The 15,659-nt window shown below is 54.5% G+C and overlaps 3 protein-coding genes across 3 annotated transcripts; all 3 read right to left on the bottom strand.

The window, feature by feature from the left end:
- Positions 1 to 3,537: 3,537 nt before the first annotated feature.
- On the bottom strand, positions 3,538 to 5,231 carry LOC103673775 (metallothionein-1-like). The gene is made up of 3 exons (XM_008702614.2): positions 5,077 to 5,231; positions 4,436 to 4,501; positions 3,538 to 3,770 (listed from the first exon to the last, which is right to left on the bottom strand). Exons 1-3 carry the CDS (start codon positions 5,102 to 5,104, stop codon positions 3,679 to 3,681), a joined length of 186 nt encoding a protein of 61 aa, XP_008700836.1. The 5' UTR covers positions 5,105 to 5,231; the 3' UTR covers positions 3,538 to 3,678.
- Positions 5,232 to 9,071: 3,840 nt separating this feature from the next.
- On the bottom strand, positions 9,072 to 10,707 carry LOC103673776 (metallothionein-1). Its single transcript, XM_008702615.2, has 3 exons — positions 10,551 to 10,707; positions 9,920 to 9,985; positions 9,072 to 9,306 (listed from the first exon to the last, which is right to left on the bottom strand). The coding sequence occupies exons 1-3, from the start codon at positions 10,576 to 10,578 to the stop codon at positions 9,215 to 9,217; spliced, it is 186 nt and encodes a 61-aa protein (XP_008700837.1). The 5' UTR covers positions 10,579 to 10,707; the 3' UTR covers positions 9,072 to 9,214.
- A 3,725-nt stretch (positions 10,708 to 14,432) lies between these two features.
- LOC103673777 (metallothionein-2) lies at positions 14,433 to 15,370 on the bottom strand. The gene is made up of 3 exons (XM_008702617.2): positions 15,209 to 15,370; positions 14,890 to 14,955; positions 14,433 to 14,691 (listed from the first exon to the last, which is right to left on the bottom strand). Exons 1-3 carry the CDS (start codon positions 15,234 to 15,236, stop codon positions 14,600 to 14,602), a joined length of 186 nt encoding a protein of 61 aa, XP_008700839.1. The 5' UTR covers positions 15,237 to 15,370; the 3' UTR covers positions 14,433 to 14,599.
- Between the last annotated feature and the right edge of the window lie 289 nt (positions 15,371 to 15,659).

The following is a 15,659-nucleotide window of genomic DNA, read 5'->3' as shown; positions in this document are numbered from 1 at the left end:
CCCCCCCCCCCCCCCCCCCGTGCCTCCTTCCCACCACGGGGCTTCTACCATCATCCTTGACCGCCTCCCTCCTTCCCTCCGGCGCCTGGAGCTGAATTCATCCTCTGATTAGTGAGATGCTCCCGGGGTGCAAGGAAGAGACACGGCTTTTGTTGACGGCGGCACACCCCACTTGCAGGATGTGCTGAGTATTTCCCCAATCCCCTGTCCACCCTCCCCTCCGTGAGCCAGGCCGAGGGTGGGGACCCAACAGCATCTGGTGGGGGAGGGCAGGAGGTCACCGAATGTGTTCCCCAGGCTCCCCTGCAAGGTTGGATGTTACCTGAAGCTCACAGCTCTTGCTGGGGCCTCCTCTCCGCCAGCTGCAGCTGCTTTCTGCCCAGGACAGCCCCTTCCCCTGGCTCTTCAGGCGTAGGCCTGCTGATGTCTCCTCTGCTTCACAACTCTTGTTCAGTGTTCTATGAATTCTTCCAACTCCTTGCTTTAAAAAAAAAAAAAAAAATCCCTTTATTAAACTGTCCAGAATGGCTCACTGGTTTCTGGCCTGGAACTTACTGGCATCTTACCCACATAGTCAGTCTGGGTGTCTGCATGATCCCGCCTCCCACTAGGGAATCCAAAGATGCTTCCTCCCCACCCCCAGCCAGCTGGGGTCTTCGGGTCTGCGGCTAGAGGTGAAGAGCTTAGTGGACAGTCAAGAATGCATTTGCAAGAGCTGTGGCCAGTGGCAGCGACGGGGGTGTCCGAGGGCATCAGAAGCAGTAATGACAGTTGTAACAACTGTGAGAGCCCTGCCAGGCCACTCCTGGGACAGGCCCTGCTGCTTGCCTCCCCGAAACACGAGGGTTCCTGCCCGCTTTCTGGGCCTAGTTCTCTATCCCCTCTGATCAGTTCCAAGGTGCCCTTTATCCTTTCAATGGGTTTGTTGTTTTTTTTTACCTGATTTTGGCTAGAGTCCATTTCTCTTGATGTCATTGAAGGGTTCACTTTGAGAATTCATTCACCCTGGGACTCTTCCCAGAGGTGTTCAGCGTCCCGGTCCCTAGAAGACTGAGACGAATGGCAGTTATAGAAAACAAATCCATAGGGGCGCTTGGGTGGCTCAGTCAGTTGAGCCTCCAACTCTTGACTTCGGCTCAGGTCACAATCTCAGGGTTGTGAGATCAAGCCCCACATCCGGCTCCACGCTCAGCTAGGAGTCTGCTTGAGATTCTCTTCCTCTCCCTCTGCCCGTCCCTCCTGCTCATGCCCTCTCTCTAAAATAAAATTAAAAATAAATAAATAAAACCTTAAAAAAAAAAACAAATTCTGTAGCTTAGTCAAATCATCTTCATGGTTACCATTTGGGTGGATTCTTTATTGTTCCCACGACCTAGCTCAAGTTACAGCATGAGCTCTGGTTACCTTTTGTCCCTGCCACCCGTATCTTGAATTTCTGCTGCTCAGGGGAGAGGGTCTGATTGGTTCATTGAATACGAAGCTTTGGTCAGGGGTGTCATGCCAGCCTCCTGTTTCCCCTGGGAGAGTTAACCCTCTACTTGTCCAGCCTACCCACCAATTCTCTAATTAGTTCTGGCCCCAAAGTGCCCATATGAATGAATGAATGAATGAATGAATGAATGAAGGCATGAATGAGTGAATAGGGTTTTCTCTCAACCACCCGATAGACTGAATCACACCGACACCAGCGTCGCAGCTGCATCTTGAACTGATAAATAAACGCTCCCTGAGTTCACCAGGGACTTGAATAAGCTTTCCTCCAGCAAAAGGATTAGGTCTTATTTCCGTAGTACCTTCCTCTGTGCCCAGCACAGCGGTTTCCCTACAGTAGGGGTACAATAAGTGCTCTTGGAATCCAGGAGAGAGCACGTCCGATCACCTGATTGTCAGCACGCCTGGCCCAGAGGGAAGTAGCACTTCCTTTCGGAGCCCTTCTTTTGAGCAGCGACTGTGTCGGCCACCTGAGCCTCCCAACCCTGTGGGTAGCCGCCATTACTGCCCCCACTTGACAGATGAGAACTACGAGGCACCAACAGGCCACGTGACTTGCCGAAGTGGCAGAGCTACGGGTCTGGCCGGGCAGCCTGGCCCCAGGGTGGCCATGCTTAACTGCTTGACAAGCTCATCAAGATAAGAACTTCTGGAATTAAGTCAGGCGTTCTGATGCAGTCACATCAATGTTTTAAAAAGCCTATTGTAAGTGAATCTCTCCAACTGAGGCCAGAATGGTCACACCCGACCCACCCCTTGGGGAGCCAGGGCTCGGGGCTGAGGCGAGGATGCCACCTCACATGTGACTTCAACAATAAAGAGCTGCAAGCTGGATCTCGGTGTTTGTCAGGCCGGATGAAAACACGCTGTACCCTTCCACGGAGAGGACTGGCAGCTGAGGTCCCAACAGCAGAGTTGTGAAACCTCTGGACGCCCTTGGGACTGTGGCACCAGGACTTCCAGACCAAACAGCGCGACAGCATACCACACTCCTCGCCAGGAGCCACGAGGTCTGTGCCAGGCTCTCCCCAGGAAACGGTGGCGGGGACACCAGTCCAGCCACACCGGGGTGATGTTTCTGTAATATGAGCCCCCAAGGGGGGCTGGTCACCCTTTCAGCCTGATTTAGTCTCTACAAAAACATTCCCCACAGCCTGCCTGCCTCTCCCTCCACAGACTGACAACCGGGTACCTCCAGGTTCCCTAGGCCCCCAGTTCAGGCAGTCTTATGTTGGAGTTGGCTTCAAATTCCAACCAGGATGGAAAGATTTCCTGGCAGAATCTCATTTCATTTCACCAAGTGCCCCACGTGACCGCCTCGGTGGATTGTAACCCTTGGGTACTTACTAAAACCCAGGTTCCCTGGGCCACCTTACCCTTAGAGGAAATCAGAATGGGGGCTGGGAAGGGGAACATGGGACCGTGGTGTGGCACTCTCATCTGATTCCGAGAGCAACCAGGTAGCAAGTCAGGCAGATGGTAAGACACACGGTCTCTGCTCTCTTCTCTCCAAAGTGACCTTCGAACATCCCCTCACACACTTGCCAGACATGCTGACCCGCCCCTGACCCCATCAGGGTCTTTCCAGTTGTCCCCTCTGAGAGGGATGCAGCTCTCCGTGCGAGGTCTCACTTGGGCTCACCCAACAGCATTCTGTCACAGCCACTGTGATTTTTCCATTCAGTAATGATCTCTCCCCAGCAATCTGGAAGCACCATGTGACCTCAACACTGACAACCCAATGCCTACGTATACAGCAGACGCACCATAGGTGGCTACTGAGTGAATATACGCAGTGACACAGATACAAAGGGTAGGGATGGGCGGGGACTCTCTAGGTGGCGGGGGAAACCCTGTCACAGCTAAGTCAAGAAGAGTCAAAAAACCAAGAGCTCAAGGAGGTGGACCAGGCCAGACCACAGGAACCTCGCCCCACCTCCACTTCCCATGGCCACCCCACCTCTAACCTCCCCTGAACCAGTTTCCCCTCCAGCCCAACCAGAACAAGTCCCATCTTCCCAACACACCACCAGATCTTGGAGCCAGAAGAGTCTGATGAATTTATTGTCATTCAAAGATTTCAAAAAAACGGGAATGTAGCAACTGGGTCAGGGTAGCATGGAAAAGTAAAAAACTGCAGGTTGGTTCACGTGGCTCTATTTACACCGGGAACAGGCCTCCCCCGCGTCACGCACAGCAGCTGCACTTGTCCGATGCCTCCTTGCAGATGCAGCCCTGGGCACACTTGGCACAGCCCGCGGGGCAGCACGAGCAGCAGCCTGGGTGAGAAAGGCCGGACGGTCAGAGCACACAGGGCCAGGGACCCCTTTCCCAAGAGCAGGCCCAGTACAGACCCTGCCCCCAGACCCAGGGGACCCTGGCTTGAGGATGGCATGCTCTATCCCTAGAAACTGGGTCCTACCCACTAGGAAAAGGCTGCCCCGCCCCCATCCGATTCCAAGACAGGGCAGAATGCCTGGAGACACAGTGACAGGGCCTCCAGTGACAATGGAGGCTGGTCCCTTGCCCCCCAGAGCCACACATCTTGATGGAAAGTCCTCAACATCACAGAGGGGGTGCCCCTGCCTAGCAGCTCCCAGGAGGGCCACGGGAGCTCTGGGCTGTCCCCACACGAAAGGGCTACAGCAGGTCAGAGAAAGCCCACACGGTCCCCAAGCTCATGTACACCAAGTGTTCGGGACACTGGAGGGCTCAGAAGGCAGAAGCGGGAGACCCAGACCCGGGCCTCAGTCTTCCTGTTCTAGGATGAGGTTGGGACTCAAATCATCTACACGCCATTTCAGCTCCAATGCTGAGTCAGGGGCTCAGGGCAGGAGATGCAGAGACGCTGGGTCACTGGCCTGCTCCCGCCTGCTGAGCTCAGGGCTCCCCCCTCCCATCCAGCCCAGTCCCCACACCCCACAGAACACCCCACCACACTCACTCTTCTTGCAAGAGGTGCACTTGCACTCCTTGCATTTGCAGGAGCCGGCGCACGTGCAGGAGCCACCTGCAAGGGAGAGAAGGGGGCGTCAGAAGAGCCATGTGGGAGCCACAGCAGTCGGACAACAAGCGCTCCCTCCAGCATCCGCTCAGCGCCCAGCCCTGGCAGCTCCTCTCTCACCCAGGGCAGGTCATTAGGGAAGCCCCACTTTCTCTCTTCTGCTGCTAGGAAAGCTTAGGTCCCTTCCAGATGACTCCGCAAGGAAGATCCCAAGCTCCAGACTCAGCCCATGCAGGCTGGGGCTGGGGGTCAGGGCCGTAGGTTTTCAACGCTGAGACGGCATCTCCCCAACTGCCATCAAGGCCTGGCAGCTCCAAGGCCTGGACACACCACGGGGTCCCAGACCAGCAGTCCCCGACCCACAGGGGACCTCGACGTGACCGCAGTCACCTCAACTCTAAACTCGAGACAAAGGGAAAACGGAAATGCTCTCTGGGGCTTGGCGAGGACCAAGGCACAGCACGTACGGAGTCTACTTCAGTTCAGGGGCAGCCCCTAACACCCGCCCCTCTAACCCCGAGAAAACGCGGTCAAGGCCGGGAAAACGTGCCCCCTAAGTCTCAGAGCCGGGGGTCTCTTACCGGTGGAGCAGGAGCAGTTGGGATCCATTTCGAGTTAAGTCGAGGTGAGGACAAGGTCCAAAGCAGGGAACAGAATACGACACAGCACGGGGCAGAAAGCGTGCTGGAGCGCGGACGCCGCGGGCTGACTTTATAGGCGGAGCGGGCGGCCCGGGCGCAAAGGCCCCGCCCCCGTCCTTGCACCCGCCCCGCGGAGAGCGCGCGGCCCGCCGTGGCCTTGGCCGCGCTGTGTGCACCGCGCCGGGCCGGGCGCACGAGTCCCCGAGGGCGGCTGGTCTCGCTGCGCACCGTGCCGTGTCCCAGCCCCCCTGCCCGCCCTCTGTCGGTCTCCCCGAGGTCGGCAGCCTCCCCTGTTCCCGCGTGTGTTCCGGGAACCCAGTGCCTGGGTCCTGGCCGCCTTCCCCACCCCCGGCCCCGTGCACTTGTCCCCGGGGTCGCCGTTTCCCGCAGCCCGTGTGCAACCCCGGCCTCTGCCTCAGGACCCGGGCCTGGGGTTAGGGTGGGTGTGCAGAGCGACCTGAGAGAGTTGTGTGCAGAGGACGGGCGGTGGATGTGACCTTTGCCTGCCCTGGCCCGTCTCCGTGTGCCCACATGGGCCTGGGCTTTCAGGCCCTTTAATGCTGTGTGGCGGACACAGACCGCTGCCTCTTTCGGTTCTGCACCGCCGAACGGATATATGGGCGCGATTGCGCCGGACTTCTTTGCGTTAAAACTAGTGCTCCCCACAGCCCCCGGGGTACCCCACTCCCGGCCGTTCCCAGAGGGTGAGATGGGTATCTCTCAAAGGTGATAGGGAGACCTGGCCCTAAATAACAAAGTAGGAAAGCGGTTATTTCCCTTCCACATTCCAAGAATTACGTAGCATTTAGTGACCTCCTCCTCTGCTCCTGGCCAGGCGTTGCTTGTACAGGTCCCAATCTTGGGCCCTCAGCCGCAGCTCTTGTAGACAGCAGGGCGCTGAGCTCAGGCTTCGGGTTCCCTTCCCTTCCTTCTCCCCACCAAGGCAGAAGGGATGTGTGGGCACGTTTGTCCTGGTGCTCCTTTGCCTACACTTTCTAGGGGCTCTCCTCAGCCCTGCCCATTCACCCCACTCAGGGTGGAGGTTCCCAAGGTATGGGATGCTCCCCCCCCCCGCCCCACCCCGCAGAGAAGGGATCCTTTTAGATTATAGGCAGACCTGGCATCATGTAACAAAGCAAGACAAGCGGTTCTGTCCCTTTCAGTATTCCAGAGAACTACAGTGTGTAGTCTTATCACTTGTAGTGCGTATCACTTGGCTCTTTGGACCCCAACAGCAATCCTAAAGGGGACATTAGTTATGAGCCAGTTTCCCAAAGGCAGAAGTGGATGCAGAGCAGGAGTTTAAGGTAGCTAACCTAGGGTCACAGTGGTAGGGAGCGGTGCCCTGGATCTGCTTCCCGGCCACTCCCGGAGGGAAAGAAAGTAGATGATAACACTTCCCTTCAGCCCAGAGGTGTGTCTTCAGCACCTGCCTACTGTCTCAAGCTCAATCCTGGGAGTGACAAAGTGATACAAAAGGAATATATATATATATATATTTCTATGTCTGGAAGTAAAGTCTCATTTTCAGGAGTGGTAAAGAGTTTGCTTTTCATATAAACATATTTCAGGAAATATGAATTGTTCAAAAGAAAATTTAAGTAAAATACTGGTGCACAAAACAGCAGAAATGTTAGGCATCCTTCTGTGTCTATTAGGAGGACACAGGCTGTCTTGGTCATGGCTTTATATCCCTAATGCAGATCCTTCTTTCGTGGGAAGAGAGGAAAACTCTCTCTGGGCAACTGGTCACATGCTCTTTGGGTGGATAAGGACAATACAGGACGCGCAGCTAAGCCCACCAGGCTGGGCTCATTTGTCTGGAAGTAGGAAATATCTTCAAAGCTATGAATGCTATTAATAAAATAAGAGCTAATGTGAATTACTCACTGTGTACAGGCATCATTCTAATTTCTTTGCATTACTTCTAAGACTTAATTAATTTAATTTAATCTTGCATCATTTCATTCTAAGAGCCACACCCTATTATTTTTCCCTTTTGATAGTGCAGGAGACTGAGCCACGGAGAGGTTTATGTCACGCAGCTGTGACACGGGTGGGATTTGCACTCATGAGGGCTCACTGCGGCATCATGGCCTCACCCACCACCACCCTGCACCATGACTTCACGTGGACGATGAGGACACTGAACGCCTGGCACAGTGGCAGCATGGGAAGGTCCTCTGCATAGCTCTGTGACCTCTCTGGGCTTTGGTTTCCCATCTCTCAAGATAGGGCACAACTAGACTATCTCAAAGGACCCTTCCAGCTCTGAAAAATGACAGGCAGGATTTAGCATCCAGTGTCGTCATGACCAGCCAGTTGTGGCCCGCGGGTGAGATCAGCTGTAGTACACAGGTTCACAACTCTGCCTAGGAGCTGGGTGACCTTGGGCAGGTTGCTTAACCTCTCTGGAAATTGGCACAATCACTTCAGTCCCTGCATGGTCACTCTCTCACTGATTCCTGTACAGATCGAATGACCTAAAGCATGGGAAAGACTCTTGTGTCTTTCCAAATGCAGTGGAAGCCTCCTGTCCTGAGGGGCTGATTGCTGGTTATCCGCACTGCCCCCTGTCCCGGTCAGCAAACTTCCAATCCCATCTCTAGCCTCCAACCCGGAGTAATGCTTCCAAACCAACGGGCCTTTCCCTGGAGCTTATTGGGAGCTGGAAGTAGTCTCCCCCCACAAACGTCAGTGTGAATATAGTAGGGACCATAACGGCCACTGTTTATTAGGTCCTAGTTAGAAGCCAGGCCACTATGTCATTTAATTTCCCACATTGCAAAATAATCTCCTTTTTATACGTGAAGCAATGGAGGCTCACCAGGACCAACAACTTGCCTAAGTCGGATGGCCAGAAAGTGGGAAAGCAGGCTGTGAACCCACCAAAGCCCATGCCCTGGACACACAGGGGCTTCTAAAATCCCCTTTTCACACGAGGCACCTGCCGGCAGCGAGCATGGTCCTGACTCTGGACCCCATGACTCCCTTTTCCCTTTGATTGAACATCAAGTAGCAATTCCCTCCACAAATAGCCAGGGGGACTAACCGTTGGCCTTGATTACAATTCACTCAGGGCCTCACTCCGAATAACCACCACCACGCCCTGCAAAGCGCAGACTTGGCCGTCCCCCTGCACAGGGAGACATGAACTGCTTCATCTGGAACCAGTTCTCCCGTCCCCTCCCTCTCGCTGGGAAATGGCTGGACACCAGCTCAAACCGATGGATCCCCTGTGGGGACGTTGAGGACAGTGCTGCTCAAGGTGGTCCACACACCTTGTGAATTTCCTAGTGCTCTGTGCACCCTCGGAATAAATGCATACTTTGCGATTTTTCAATTATTTGGTTCCTCATATACTTAACTGAAATTTGTTGAATCAAAACAGGGGTTTGCACATTGTACCTGTTAAGAATTTTTATTTTGCCAACGTTTAAATCTGTTAGAAAATAAAAATTGGTCCCTCAAGCATTTTAGAAGCCAAGGGGGGAATTGGGAGTCCATCCCCCCAAGTACTTTTTAAGGATTTAAGTAATCTTTACACCTAATGTAGGGCTTGAACTTAGAACCCCAAGATCAAGAGTTGCACACTCCAATTGAGCCAACCAGGTGCCTCTCATCTGAGTATTTCTGAAGCCTAACGTGAGGACCTAAGTTTGGCAGGGAATTGAGAGTAATAGAAATTGGGAAGTTCTAGAACAACACTTCCAAGGAGAGTAAAGTGAAACTGTGTCCACCCCATACCCATGTGTCATCCAAATACTTTCATCTTCAGCCAAGAAAGCTGACGGAGTGGTCACCTGACCTGTGTAAGGCAGTTTGTTAAGGGCCAATCCTTGGGTCCAGAACCAGGTCTCTGTACGCCCCACCCCAACCACGATGGTTTTGCAGTCCCTTTTTTCCAAAGAACACGAATACAGACATAGCCAGAATAACATCAACAATTTTTATTCTAACTCATGTATTTCATAAAAACAGGAATGTAGCAAACAGGTCAGGGTAGCATGAAAAAATGTTTTGGAACTGCAGGTTTGTACACGTGGCTCTATTTACACCGGGAACAGCTTCCCCCACGTCACGCACAGCAGCTGCACTTGTCCGATGCCTCCTTGCAGATGCAGCCCTGGGCACACTTGGCACAGCCCACGGGGCAGCACGAGCAGCAGCCTGGGCGAGAAAAGCCAGAGGGTCAGAGCACACAGGGCCAGGGACCCCTGCCTAAGCGCAGGCCCAGTACAGGCTAGAAACTGGGTTCTACCCACTTGGAAAAGGCTGCCCCGCCTCCATCTGATTCCAAGACAGGGCAGAATGCCTGGAGACACAGTGACAGGGCCTCCAGTGACAATGGAGGCTGGTCCCTTGCCCCCCAGAGCCACACATCTTGATGGAAAGTCCTCAACATCACAGAGGGGGTGCCCCTGCCTAGCAGCTCCCAGGAGGGCCACGGGAGCTCTGGGCTGTCCCCACATGAAAGGGCTACAGCAGGTCAGAGAAAGCCCACACGGTCCCCAAGCTCATGTACATCAAGTGTTCGGGACACTGGAGGGTTCAGAAGGCAGAAGCGGAAGACCCAGACCCGGGCCTCAGTCTTCCTGTTCTAGGATGAGGTTGGGACTCAAATCATCTACACGCCATTTCAGCTCCAATGCTGCGTCAGGGGCTCAGGGCAGGAGATGCAGAGACGCTGGGTCACTGGCCTGCTCCCGCCTGCTGAGCTCGGGGCTCCCCCCTCCCATCCAGCCCAGTCCCCACGCCCCACAGAACACCCCACCACACTCACTCTTCTTGCAGGAGGTGCACTTGCACTCCTTGCATTTGCAGGAGCCGGCGCACGTGCAGGAGCCACCTGCAAGGGAGAGAAGGGGGCGTCAGAAGAGCCATGTGGGAGCCACAGCAGTCCGGCAACAAGCGCTCCCTCCGGCGTCCGCTCAGCGCCCAGCCCTGGCAGCTCCTCTCTCACCCAGGGCAGGTCATTAGGGAAGCCCCGCTTTCTCTCTTCTGCTGCTAGGAAAGCTTAGGTCCCTTCCAGATGACTCCGCAAGGAAGATCCCAAGCTCCAGACTCAGCCCAAGCAGGCTGGGGCTGGGGGTCAGGGCCGTAGGTTTTTGAATCCTGAGAACCCAAGGTCCGCTCCTGCCATCAAAGCCTGGCAGCTCCGAGACCTGGACAAACCACGAGGTCCCAGACCAGCAGTCCCCGACCCACAGGGGACCTCGACGTGACCGCAATACCCTCAACTCTAAAATCAAGGCAAGGGAAGAACGGAAATGCTCTCTGGGGCTTGGCGAGGACCAAGGTACAGCACGTGAGGATACCGGGAAGCTACTTCAACTGCAGCCCCTAACATGCGTCCCTCTAATCCCGGGCCTAGGAAGGGTGTCCCCTAAAGCTCAGAGCCGGGGATCTCTTACCAGTGGAGCAGGAGCAGTTGGGATCCATTCCGAATTAAATCAAGGCGAGGTCAGAGGTCCAAAGCAGGGAACAGAATACGACACAGCAGCAGCCAAAAGGCGTGTTGTAGCGCGGACGCCGCGGGCTGACTTTATAGGCGGAGCGGGCGGCCCGGGCGCAAAGGCCCCGCCCCCGTCCTTGCACCCGCCCAGCGGAGAGCGCGCGGCCCGCCGTGGCCTTGGCCGCGCTGTGTGCACCGCGCCGGGCCGGGCGCAAGAGTCCCCGAGGGCTGCTGGGCTCGCTGCGCACCGCGCCTTGTCCCAGCCCCCCTGCCCGCCCTCTGTCGGTCTCCCCGAGGTCGGCAGCCTCCCCTGTTCCCGCGTGTGTTCCGGGAACCCAGTGCCTGGGTCCTGGCCGCCTTCCCCACCCCCGGCCCCGTGCATTGTCCCCGGGGTCGCCGTTTCCCGCAGCCCGTGTGCAACCCCGGCCTCTGCCTCAGGACCCGGGCCTGGGGTTAGGGTGGGTGTGCAGAGCGACCTGAGAGAGTTGTGTGCAGAGGACGGGCGGTGGATGTGACCTTTGCCTGCCCTGGCCCGTCTTCTCCGTGTGCCCACATGGGCCTGGGCTTTCAGGCCCTTTAATGCTGTGTGGCGGACACAGACCGCTGCCTCTTTCGGTTCTGCACCGCCGAACGGATATATGGGCGCGATTGCGCAGGACTTCTTTGCGTTAAAACTAGTGCTCCCCACAGCCCCCGGGGTACCCGCCTCCCGGCTGTTCCCAGAGGGTGAGATGGGTATCTCTCAAAGGTGATAGGGAGACCCGGCCGTAAATAACAAAGTAAGAAAGCGGTTATTTCCATTTCTACATTCCGAGAATTAAGCAGCATTTAGTACGTGCCAGGCCACGTTATACTCACTGTTGATTTGTGTACCCTCACAAAGATCCCAAAAGGGAATTACTATTACTCTGAGCACTTTTTCTTAATGGATAACTACAACACAGAAGTCTTAAGTTACTTGGCCAGGGTCCCACAGTTAGGAAGTTGTACTCTGATGGGTCCAGACAGGGTTCTAAGGGAAAGAGAAGGTCCATGATAAGCCTGTCTTTGGCCTGGAGTGTCTACACTTCCCTACTGCTTGAAACCTTTTCAGTAAGAGTAGGCTGCCACATCAACCGCGGGTAGCAAAAAAAGTGATCCGTAAGAGAAATATATATATTTATATATTATATCCTTATATACTAGATATGCGTTTCTGGCTATTTTCTATGTCTAGAATAAGTGATTCTCGTTTTCAGTAAGGATAAACAGTTTACTTTTCATATAAATTCAAGAAAATATGAATCGCTTCAAAGTACAATGTTAAATAAAATATGGTATAGGTGATAAAAGAATTGGCAGGTGTCTTTTGGTGTCTGAAATAAGGCACAGAACATCTTCCTCATGGCTTTCTACCCGTAATGCGGATCACAATTGTGTGGGGGAGATTGAATGATGCTCTCTGGCCCATAAGTCATATTCTTATGTGGTTGATAAAGGGCACACAGGAAACATAACCGGGCATCCCAGCCTGGGCTATTTGTCTGCAGGTAAATAAATACCCCGTATGCTACGCATAATAATAATGAAGAAGTGGCTAATATTTATAGACACTCATCGTGTGCCAAACACTGTTCTAAGTTCTTTACATGTATTAACTCACTCAATCTTTTGAGCCAGATGCCTTTTTTTGCCCTTTTTAGAGGTGAGGAAGCTAAGCCAGAGAGGTGTATGTCACGTGGCTGTAAGGGACACGGGTGCAATTTGCATTCACACGGGCTGAGGCAGCATCGTGGCATCACGACCATCCTGCACCACGACTTCACGTGAAAGGTGAGGACACTGAACGCCTGGTGCAGAGGCAGCGTGGGAAGAGCACTGAGCTGGCAGTCAGATCCCCTGCGTAGCTCTGTGACCTCTCTGGGCTTCCGTTTCCCATCTCTTAAGCTGGGGCACAACTGGTCCAACTCCAAAGGCTCTTTCACCTTTGAATGGTGAGAAGCAATATTTAGCACCCAGTGCTAAATCATCATCAGCCAGCTGTGGACAGGGCATGAGGCCAGCTGTCTAGGTTCAGACCCCTGACTAGGAGCTGTGTGACCTTAGGCAGGTTGCTTAACCTCTCTGAAGACAGCACAATCACTCTAGCCCCTGCATGTTCACTCTCTCACTGATTGCTGAGGACCAAATGACAGGAAGGATGGTGAAGACTTTTGTGTCTGTCCAAATGCTGTGGCAGCATCTTGTCCCTGGGGACATCCGGCAGGAGGTACCCACTCTCCCCCTAGCACAGGTTAGCAAATTTCCAATTCTATCCTTAATCTCCAACCCAGAGTAACGCTTCCAAACTAATGACCCTTTCCCCAAGAGCTTATTGGGATCCAACAGGATTCCGTCTCCATGAATGTCAGTGTGGCATAATGACCACTGTTTATTAAGCCCTGGCCAGGAGCCAGGACACTGTCATTTAATCCCCACATAGAGATAGAATCTCCTTTCTACAAAGGAAGAAATGGAGGCTCAGTGAGGTCAAGCAGCTTGCCCCGGCCACCTGCGGCAAAGTAGGCTGTGCCCTAGACTTCCTGACACCAAAGCCCATGCCCTGGACCAACACCAGCAGCCTTCTGAAATCCCCTTTTCACACCAGGCACCTGCAGGCGAGCATGGTCCTGACTCCGGACCACATGACTCCCTTTTCCCTTTGATTGAACATCAAATAACAATTCCCTCCACAAATAGCCAGGGGGACTAACCGTTGGCCTTAATTACAAGTCACACTGGGCCTCACTCCTGCCTAGTAAACACCACCACACCCTGCAAAGCACAGACTTGGCCATCCCCCTGCACGGGGAGACCTGAACTGCTTCATCTGGAACCAGTTCTCACGTCCCCTCCCTCTCGCTGGGAAACAGGCTGGATGTTTCCTTCCAGTTCCCTCGTCACTTCGTTGGTTTCAAGTTGCCAAGGACAACTGGATTCTGGAGGGACAGATTCCAGCCTGACCTAGGGAGGAACTTCCAAAGATTCAAAGCCAAGTCACAACAGGGAGCTCTCGGGGGTACAGGGTGTCCAGTCGGTGGCACAATGGTGGGGAGCAGGCCAAGTTCCCCGTGCAGAGGGGGATCTGGACGGCGCTCCTCTAGGTGTGTGGTCCCGGCCCGGGGCATTTGTGAATTCTCTCTAGTGCTCAGTGGAACCTTCAGTGAAAGTATGTGTGTGCAGCTTTTTAAAATCTTTTACTTGCTCTTCATATATTCATTAAAATTATGTGTGCTCAGCCTAAGAACACGGGCTTATATTGTTCTTTCTGGCATTTGCATAAAGTTATATACATGTATACGATTTTACCCAAGGTTTAGTTTGAGATGGATATAAAGTAGAAACTGGACCTTTACCACAGATAGTTTTTTTAGAAGCCCCAGGTAGGATTTGAACGGGGGGGGGGGGGTTCCCCCCCCACCTCCTGCAGTCACTTTCAAGCCTAGAATCCATGAGGAACTGAGGCTGGGCAGAGAAACCATGGAGCATAAAGTCTGGATCGACAGGGCACCTGCCTGGCTCAGTCTGGAGAGCATCCGACTCTTGATCTCTGGGTCGTGAGTTCAAGCCCCACATTCGGAATAGAGATTACATAACAGTAAAATTGGCATGAGAACAGAGGGCCCTCATGCCTTTATATCCTCTGGCATAATGCCTTCCATTTTACAGAAGGCATAGCTCTGCGAAGTCACCTAGCTTGCCTTAAAGGCACTCAATTAGTTCTAGGGAATTAACATTTGTGTTCAGGAAACAGGTTTCTGCCATTCCCGTCGAATTCCCCACCCCAGCCCTCATGGACAGGCAAAGGAAAACAGAGCGAGAATAAAGTCGACAACTTTTATTATAATTCATGTATTTTATAGGGAAAAAATCAACAACAAGGAATGTAGCAAACGGCTCAGAGTTGTACCCAAAACAAAAGCACCAAAAAAAACGCTGTAGGTTTGTACACGTGGCTCTATTTACATCGGAAACAGGCTCTCCCGGTCATCAGGCACAGCAGCTGCACTTGTCCGAAGCGCCTTTGCAGACGCAGCCCTGGGCACACTTGGCACAGCCGGCGGGGCAGCAGGAGCAGCAGCCTGGGCAAGGGAAGGAGGCGGCAGAGATGAGCGCTGGGCACACAGAATTAAGGGTTCCGGTGGTCGGGGACAGGCAGCACCTTCCCCCCGCAAGGGGGCGGGCATCAGCTGTCCAGTTTAAATTCCCCTCGGGGTATAGAGGATAGGGGTGGGTAGGTAGGGGCGGGTAGGGGGTGTAAGAGTAAAGATTCCACTCACTCTTCTTGCAGGAGGCGCATCTGCACTCTTTGCATTTGCAGGAGCCGGCGCACGTGCAGGAGCCACCTGAAGGAGAAAGGCAAGCAGTGAGAACCGTCCCTGGACTCGAAGCCGGAACGCATGCGGGCAGCCCAGGTTCGAGTCTCAATTCCACAACCAACCCCTGGGAACCGAGACCAGCTATGAAGTCCGACCCTTTATCGATAGAAAGGGGGACTCGATTAACCTAGAGAGAAGTGCACCAGAAGGCTTTGGGAAAGGGCAGTTAGCACCCCAAAACTAAGTGGCCAGGAAGAGACCCCGACGCGGATCTCCTTACCGGTGGCGCAGGAGCAGTTGGGATCCATAGCGAGGAGAAGCGGTGGCTGGAGTCCGGAGACAGCTGCACGAGAACCTGGAGTCGCTTCGGGAGGGCGTAGTGGAGCGCCGCGCCGCGGGCCCCCTTTATAGCGGGAAGGAGCCGGGGCGAGTGCAAAAGCCCGCCCCGCCGGCCGCTGCCTGCACACGCCCCGTGCTGAATCACCCGCGGCCGCGCGGGGCGCGGGGCTGTGCACACGGCCGCCCGCCCGGGTTCCCAGAAGCCGCCTCCGTGAGCCCCGCGCCACCTCTCACGAGAAAGGGCCGGGTGCAGAGCGGGAACACCGCGTGCCTGGTGGCTGGGCCGCGTGCCCGGCACCCTGCCCCCGGCCTCTGGTGTTGCACACCTCCTGCCCTCCTGGTCTGTGCTTGAACTCGTAGTCTGGGGACCGGGGCGGGGGGGGGGGGGGGGG

Source organism: Ursus maritimus, unplaced genomic scaffold (genome assembly GCF_017311325.1).
Source record: "Ursus maritimus isolate PB19 unplaced genomic scaffold, ASM1731132v1 scaffold_19, whole genome shotgun sequence".
Taxonomy (NCBI): Eukaryota; Metazoa; Chordata; class Mammalia; order Carnivora; family Ursidae; genus Ursus; species Ursus maritimus.
This window is presented reverse-complemented; position numbering and strand designations above follow the sequence as displayed.